Below are 8408 nucleotides of genomic sequence, written 5' to 3'. Positions count from 1 at the left end.
TAACTAACTCCTAACAACTGTTACTAACTAAGACCCTCAACTATCTCATTATTACATTTCCAGACCCTGACTTATTATTGACCTAACAATACTCTCCCCCTATTTTAAATTCTTGACCTCAAGAATTAAAGCCCCTGGAAATCGCAATTTAAATTAAGCTAAATCCTCCTATGATGAATCCTCCAACGGTAAGCCTTGCCAATGAACCAACACTTGATTAATCATATGATTATCCTTCCGAACCAAACGTCGGTCCACAATTGATCTTGGTTGCAACAAGAAGCGAGAATCAGTAGGCAGAGGAACGATTGGGGAATATTGACCAAAAGCTTTCTTCAACAAAGAAACATGGAATACAGGATGAAGCTGTGCATCACTCGGCAGATCTAATTTGTAAGCCACTTTCTCAATCTTTTCAATCACCAAAAATGGCCCAAAATATTTGGGGCCAAGCGTTGAATGTTTCGGATTTCTTAGTGAGTTCTACACAAAAGGGTGCAATTTGAGATAAACCCAATCTCCCATTTGGAATGTTCTTTCACTTTTATTGGCATCAGCATATTGTTTCATTCTATGTCTTGTTTGAGTTAATGTTTCCTTCAATAAGTTAATCATAGCTTCCCTGTCTCTGTATACAAATTCCACTGCCTCCACTGTTGTATCATATGGTATATAGGGAATGTGAGTGGGAGGTGGAAACCCATATAAGGCCTCAAAAGGGCTCATTTTTATGGCAGAATGATAGGTAGTATTATACCACCACTCAGCCAGGCTAAGCCATTTTAACCACTGCTTAGTAGAATGCATACACATACACCTTAAATAAGTCTCCAAACATCTGTTCAAAACCTCTATTTGTCCATCACTTTGAGGATGATAGGCAGTAGAATAAGCCAACTGAACACCTTGTAATCTCATAAATTCTTTTCAAAAAGTGCTTAGAAAGACTGGATCTCTGTCTGAGACTATTGTCATAGGGCAACCATGTAGCTTAAGAATGGTATCTTTGAATACTTGAGCCACTTGAGAAGTTGTATAAGGGTGTGACATGGGCATGAAATGAGCATATTTAGTTAGGCGATCCACCACTACCAAAATTGTATCTTTTCCCTGTACTTTAGGAAGGCCAGAAACAAAATCCATAGTGAAGAAACACGGAACTAATTCTAGGGTGGATTAGTTTGGTTTATGTTTCTACCATAAGGGTTAATCTTCTTTGGATTTCTGAGCTCCTTAATGATTTGCTAATCCTGCAAAACAGAACACCGTTAGCTCGTTAAGAGGGGAATATGGGGGTTTCCCTCTTAACCATACTCCGGCGTGAGAATAAGCGACTGTTTTGAGGAGATAATCAAGTATTAAGAGTGAGAGTAGAGGGAATAGAATGTTTAACCTGTGAACCAAGGTCTCTATTTATAGCGTGAGAGGTCTAAGAGGATGTGGGCTGATGGGCCTTGGGCCGGAAGGCGACAACACAGCGGATATGCTCCTTGTCTCACTGGTGTCGACCGTTAGTGGCTTCTAGAAGTTCCTCGGTGCTGGCGCACCGTGAATGGAGCCACGTGTCACTGTTGTTGGCCTTGTTGTCCCTCTGCCATCAGCAGGTAAGTGGAGATCGTGGGGCAGGTGTCTCTGCCCTGTGATTGGTGGCACGTAAGCGTCCTTAAGTACTTTCTGTCCCTTGCACGTCAGACGATCGTGGAGCACGATTGCGCAGAGCCTGGAGGATGCGGATTGGCTCTTTTCCTCTGCCACTTGTACCTTCTGTACCTTCTGAAGTGGTCATGCGCTACAGGTCCTGCGCGACCCTTGCTTAGCACGTAACTGGCCCGCGCAGGATTATAGGTGCTGAAGACTCTTATCCAGAAAGCTAAGTGTTGAGATTAATGCTCTTTCTTGCCTAGACCTCGCGCGAGGTTAGTCATTGCTAGAGTAACCCGCGCGAGGCTGGGATTTAGCACCTTGCTGATTAAGGAGTATGGTCCTGTGCGCGACCTGGAGGAAGGTTTGCGCAACTTTTTGGGACCATACCCCTTCACATAGAAACATCTGTAAAGACATGTGTTGGGACTGGCAGTGGTTGCAAATGGCCAGGGCTAGCCACTGGTTCATACTTGGCTTGCTGGCATTGAGAACATTCTTTGACCCATTGAAACACCTGTTTATAGCATCCCTTCCAATAACAAAAAGCTTTGATCTTTTGCAAAGTAGGGAAATATCCAGAATGCCCTCCTATAGGAGATGAGTGGAACAGTTGAATGATATCATTCTGTAGTTGCACATCATTTCCTACCCACAACTTATTCTTTCTTTTCAACAACTGACCATCCCAAGTGACATGAGGAATTACTTTGCCTTGGTCAATTTGTTGAATGATGCTTTGTAACTTCCCATCAGCCTGCCATGTACCTTTAATTCTATCCAACAACAGCGGATTGACAGGAGAAGCAAAAGCACTTTGACTATTCCTCACTGTTCCAGCATCCAACAACTCTTGAGTAAGTGTTTCAATCACATCTTTTTTTGATGAGCAGGATACCCATATGCTCTTTGATTGATGGCGATGCTCTCATCTTTAAGAAGAATCTTATGATCACAATTTCTCTTAGGAGGCAAAACAGTAGGCACAACAAAAACATCATCATATTTCTTCAATAAAGAATTCAGTGCTTCATTTTCATTGTTCTGAACAACCCTTGTTTCATGCTGGAAAATATCACCATCCAAAGTTTGCAAACTATACAGCTGTGTACTTGCTATGCCTTTAGGGTCACTCAACAGCACATTCATCTTTTCACCAAAAGCATAATGTCATTATATTCGACCCAACACCTTTCAATTCAAACAACTGATCACGTACCTTAAACTTCATGGTAAGTTGCTTAAAATTCCAGTTTATATCATCCAAAGTTTGCAGCCATTGAACTCCTAAAACCATGTCATAATTGCTTAAAGGAACAAGCATGACATCTGTACTAAACCAATTTCCCTGCATCATCCACTTGAAGTTTTCACACAATTGAGTACAAGACGTTTTGTTGCCATCTGCCACAGTGATATTCAACTCAGCCACTTCCTTAATAGGATATCTCATTCTTAGGGCCAATTCTAAATTCAAAAAATTATGGGTGGATCCAGAATCTATTAAAATTTGCAAGGGTTTAGTACCAATAGCCCCAATGACCCTCATTGTAGAATAAGAAGGCACTCTCATGATTGCATTCAATGAAATACATGGCTCTTGATCTTGAAAAGGGTTCATCACCATTTCATGAAGGGTATTTTCATCATTACAGTCTATATCTATAATTTCAATTGAGAATAGTTGCTTGTTTTTGCAAACATGATTAGGTGTATATTTCTCATTACACCCAAAACACTCCCCCTTAGCCCTCTTTTCTTCAATTTCCTTATGAGACAATCTCCTAGCACTCATAGGTTTAGGCTTAGGTAAAGGTGCAGGCAACAATGGAATATTAGGACCTCCTGTAGGCTTATTAATAGAAGAGAATGAAGTTTTGAAGGGCTTACTATACCGGTTATAAGAAGCATTATCATCCTCTTGAATTCTAGCCAGCATGTATGCCTTAGGCAAATTTCTTGGCCTAATCAACTTAAATGGATTACCAATTTCAGGCTTAATGGCTCTCAAGAACAGACTTACTGCATACTCACCACAAATATTGACCCTAGTTAAAGCTAAATCAAATTCCTTACAAAATTCACTCAAAGACCCAGTTTGTCTCAGATCTACTAAGGCCCCCATTGCATACTGATTAAGACCCATCCCAAATCTTGCAAGAATAAATCCTTTATACTCATTCCACAACATCCCCTCAATACTACCCCCTCTAGATTTCACAAGTGATTGATGACAAAGTAAAGCTATATCTTCCAAATGAACTATTACAAACTTTACCTTAAGATTTTCAGGGGTAGCATCAATATCAAACAAGTGTTCCACCCTGCACATCCATCCCTCAATATTCTCTCCATTGAATTTTGGAAACTCCATCTTTGTGAGTCTATTGTTGCTGTTATGATAAGGACTAACAATCTGCTGAACTTGTGCCTGTTGACCTTGATTGTTGCTCAAAGCTTGAATACTCCGAATGATTTCATTCATTTGATTTTCCATTTGGGTTTTCATAGATGCTATATTCTCAGCATTCTTGGTGGCCACAGATTCTAAACGAAGTAAGGTAGTATCATGCTCTTGTAACTTTTGTTCCATTGTTTGATTTCGCGTAGACATTTTCACTGGTTGATTTAGAAATTAATCGAATGAAGATTAATTTCGGAGTTGGAAGAACGGATAGAAATCGATTGAACAAAGATCGATTTCAAAGTTTCGAATTGAAATTTTAGCAGAGAAATCGATCGAACAATGATCAATTTCGAGATTGAAATGAAGCGCTTGATTAATTGTGTTGTTTTTTTATTCGAATTGATATACAGAATCTCCGAGAATCGGTAGCTCTGATACCAATTTGTTAGCTACAAATTGAAGAAGAAGCAAAAGAGAAGAAGAATCATCAATATCATAGCCAAATCTCTCATAACAGTGATTACAAGTAGTTATAGGCAGTTAACTAACACTAACGGTTACTAACTAACTCCTAACAACTGTTACTAACTAAGACCCTCAACTATCTCATTGTTACATTTCCAGTCCTTGACTTATTATTGACCTAACACAGTCCGATTTCCATCTAGAATATTTATAATATCTTTAGAGATACTTATACAATACAATCAGTAACAACACAAAATATGGAGAACTATATTAGTGCATTAAACATTCATCAAGAACAATAAACATTCATTATAATCACTACAACAATAGAGTGTATTAAACATTCATCAAACTATACGTATTGCTTACATACAATGATATTAGAAATAATATATATTATATAATAAAATATATACAAATTACTTCCAATATGAAAATATGAATGTTTTTAATTGCTTTAATAAAATTATACGATATTGAATTATTGATCATACTAATATTGCTTAGATACACCAAGAACTACATACCTAACAACGATTAATGAAGAAAAGAAGATGAATAGTTTCGTGGGGGCGAGCGACAACTAATGAATAAAGAGATACGAAAGGGAGATAAATAGTCAATATAAATTGGAATACAATAGCCTAAAATTTTTAGGCTTTCTTCAATGTATAAATTATATTTAATTTAATTTAATTATTTAAAAAAGTAAAGAAATATACATGGATTGATGAACGAGGAATATGTATGAAATTTTGTTTACTTGTATATCTATCTAGGGTTAGGATATAATAGGAAGTTTATTTGGCTAAGAAGGCCAGGAAGTAATCTTGACCATCCATTTATTTAATCAAGGGCTAAGATTAAATGAGGGAAATTGAAGGGAAGAAAAGAGGTGCGTGGGTTTGTTTAGGGGCATTCTAGTCAATCCAAGTCAATAGTTTCTTTCTCCTCCAATTCCCCCCCCCCCCATTTTTTAAACGTTAATAACTCTTTCATACGACATTATTTTTTTTTATAAAAATTGCACAAAAAACGAGCGTTTTTATCTTTAAAACGAGTATACTATTGCTATATTTTCGATTTTTTTTTGAAAACCCAGTTGCGTAAAACGCAAGGGAAAAAACCCAGTTGCGTAAAACGCAATGGAAAAAAAACCTAAAAATGACATTTTTCTAAAACGCAATGCACAAAAAACACAAGGAAATGTCTTATTTGTAAAACGCAATGGCCAGAAAACAAAAAGAAATGTCTTATTTCTAAATCGCAATAGCCTAAAAACACAAAAGAAAGTGTACTTTCTAAAACACAATGGACTGAAAACACATAAAAATGTGTTTTACCTAAAACGCAATGCACCAAAAACACAAACAAATGTCTTATTTCTAAAACGCAATGGCCATAAAACACTTAAAATGTCTGTTTTCTAAAACGCAATGGACTGAAAACACATAAAAATGTGTTTTTACCTAAAAAGCAATGCACCAAAAACACAAAGAAATGTATTATTTATAAAACACAATGGCCAGAAAACACTTAAAAATGTCTCCTATCTAAAACGCAATGGCCTAAAAAACAAAAGAAAGTGTTCTCTCTAAAACACAATTGACTGAAAACACCTAAAAATGTGTTTTTACCTAAAATGCAATGACTAAAAACACTTCAAAAATGTGTTTTTCTAAAACGCAATGGCCAGAAAACTCATACAAATGTATTAGTTCTAAAATGCAATGGCCTAAAAACACCAAAGAAAGTGTTCTCTCTAAAACGCATTGAACCAGGACAATAATTTTGTCTGTGAATTGTCTGAACCAGTAAGTAGGAGATCAAAAACTGTCTACGAATGCAGTTTTCCAGAGGTAATTTACAGAAAATTAAATTTTCTGATGCATTTTTATTAAAGCAATTCAACCCCAGCCAGGGGCTCTGCCCCTTGGACCCTGCCAGGGGCTACCGCCCCTGAGACCCTGCTACCACGGGCGATGCCCCCGGACCCCCGCCAAGATTGTAAAACGCAATGACTAAATCAAAACCCAGATCATAAAAATGAAATTAAATAATTTCTTACATGGTTCGAAGTCGGTTTTCTTCAACGATTGATGAAATTTGAATGATAGAAATACTTATCAGCCATCGAATCGAATGGATCGAGTGATTATCTTTAAAATCACAGGAAAAAACGAGATTTTGTATGAAATTAAACTGCGTTTTCTTCAAAAAAGCTGAAGAACACGTTGATCGAGTGTTTAATTCAATGATTGGTGACGAAAATCACACTATAACGTAGTGATTATTAAGATAGAAAGTGAATAAATGGTTGAAGATGGTGGGTTTTGAAAATGGTGGGTTTTGAAGTTACTGGGGAGAAGAAGGAAAAAAAAAGGATACGATTGATGAAAATACCCTTCCTCTTTATTTTAAATTTTGCCAGATGTCATTATCCTATTGCTTCTATACTTCCTATCCAAAATAAACTTCTTATTTGATCCTCACCCTATCTATCTATATATATTTGAAATCTAATTATAAATTTAAATATACAAATGCACGAACATAAATAAAAGAAGATAACAGAGCGTAAATAACTGAATACAAATAAATGAACATAAACGAACATATATAAACAAACGTAAATGAACGAACACGACATGTGTTCATGTTCGTTGTTCATTTATCAAATAAAAGAACATAAACGAACTTCCCGCCGAACAGTTCATGAACGTTCAATTCATTTATAGGCCTACTGGCAGTGTATGTGTTTCTCGCCGCATCGTGCAAGCACCCTTCTAGTATTTATTTATTTTTTTAATAAATTTGACTTTATCGTCATTTAACTAGATTTTTTTAATAACAACGGTATTGGTACCGATATTAATTATTATTGTTTTTGCTTTCGATAAATGACACGTGTCACTACCGTATGGTACCAACAAAAGTGGTACATATACTCATTTTTATGGTTTCCGGTTTCGATAATTTTTCATATAGACAACTCCGTCTGCGATGATAATAAATATCGGTACGAGTACCGAAACAACTGGAACTGGTCAATACCGTTCGAAAAACATCGGTACCAGTACCGGTGTTTGTTTTTATTGTTTTCGGTTGATATAAAACACTTGTTGATTTATATAATGAGTGCATGTATCGTACAAGTGCTGTAATGAACCAACCGATACTCATTAAATACCTGCGGCAATGTACCACCGTAATGAGTTAACAAATACCGTAGTTATTATTATTATTATTATTATTATTATTATTATTATTATTATTATTATTATTATTATTATTATTATTATTATTATTATTATTATTATTATTATTATTTATAGGGTTTGTACGTGGTCATTCACTTTCTCTGTTTCGGTTTCCTTGATTTTTCTTGGATTCCTTATAGCATAATTTAAATTTTTGTTGATTTTTCTTGGATCACAAATTTTTCTTCTAACGAATTTTCTTCTAAAAAGTTATCATCACTTTTCTCATCGTGTTATAGAGATTCCAATGTACATTGCAAGGGTGTTTTTAATCAACTTTTATAATGATTTCTTCTTCAATACTCAATACAATAAACACAAAAAACACAATGACCATGAAAAAATAAAGAATACGATGAACACAATGATAGATTAATGTTTCAACATTCTTTTCTTTTTGTACAAACGTTTCCATCAAAATTCTCAGTATAAGGTATATTTCGAGAGTACGATTTCTAATCAAGATTACATGTAATTATGTATATAACTACAATGTTTTTATATATGTAACTCTGTTTATTAGATAATCATGTGTTTTGTTGTTTTTGGTTTAGCAATGAAATGCTAAAATTCTGTAACGAAGATGAAGACGAAGAAGAAACACTATGAAGATAAACACGAAGAACTAGAAA

The 8408-nt window shown here is 35.6% G+C and overlaps 1 protein-coding gene across 1 annotated transcript; it reads right to left on the bottom strand.

Annotated features, from left to right (window-relative positions):
• Positions 1-2511: 2511 nt before the first annotated feature.
• Positions 2512-4234, bottom strand: LOC110892882. Its single transcript, XM_022140017.2, has 2 exons — positions 2861-4234; positions 2512-2790 (listed from the first exon to the last, which is right to left on the bottom strand). Exons 1-2 carry the CDS (start codon positions 4232-4234, stop codon positions 2512-2514), a joined length of 1653 nt encoding a protein of 550 aa, XP_021995709.2.
• Between the last annotated feature and the right edge of the window lie 4174 nt (positions 4235-8408).

Source organism: Helianthus annuus, chromosome 12 (genome assembly GCF_002127325.2).
Source record: "Helianthus annuus cultivar XRQ/B chromosome 12, HanXRQr2.0-SUNRISE, whole genome shotgun sequence".
Lineage (NCBI taxonomy): Eukaryota > Viridiplantae > Streptophyta > Magnoliopsida > Asterales > Asteraceae > Helianthus > Helianthus annuus.
The sequence above is the reverse complement of the archived record's forward strand: the minus strand, read 5'-3'. Positions and strand labels throughout refer to the sequence as shown.

Excerpts from the sequence above, each read along its gene's own strand:
- LOC110892882 (XM_022140017.2), bottom strand. The coding sequence starts at position 4,234 with ATGGAACAAAAGTTACAAGAGCATGATACTACCTTACTTCGTTTAGAA. Across the intron at positions 2,791-2,860 it reads AACTTACCATGAAGTTTAAG|ATGAATGTGCTGTTGAGTGA; the intron begins GTACGTGATCAG and ends TTTGGTGAAAAG.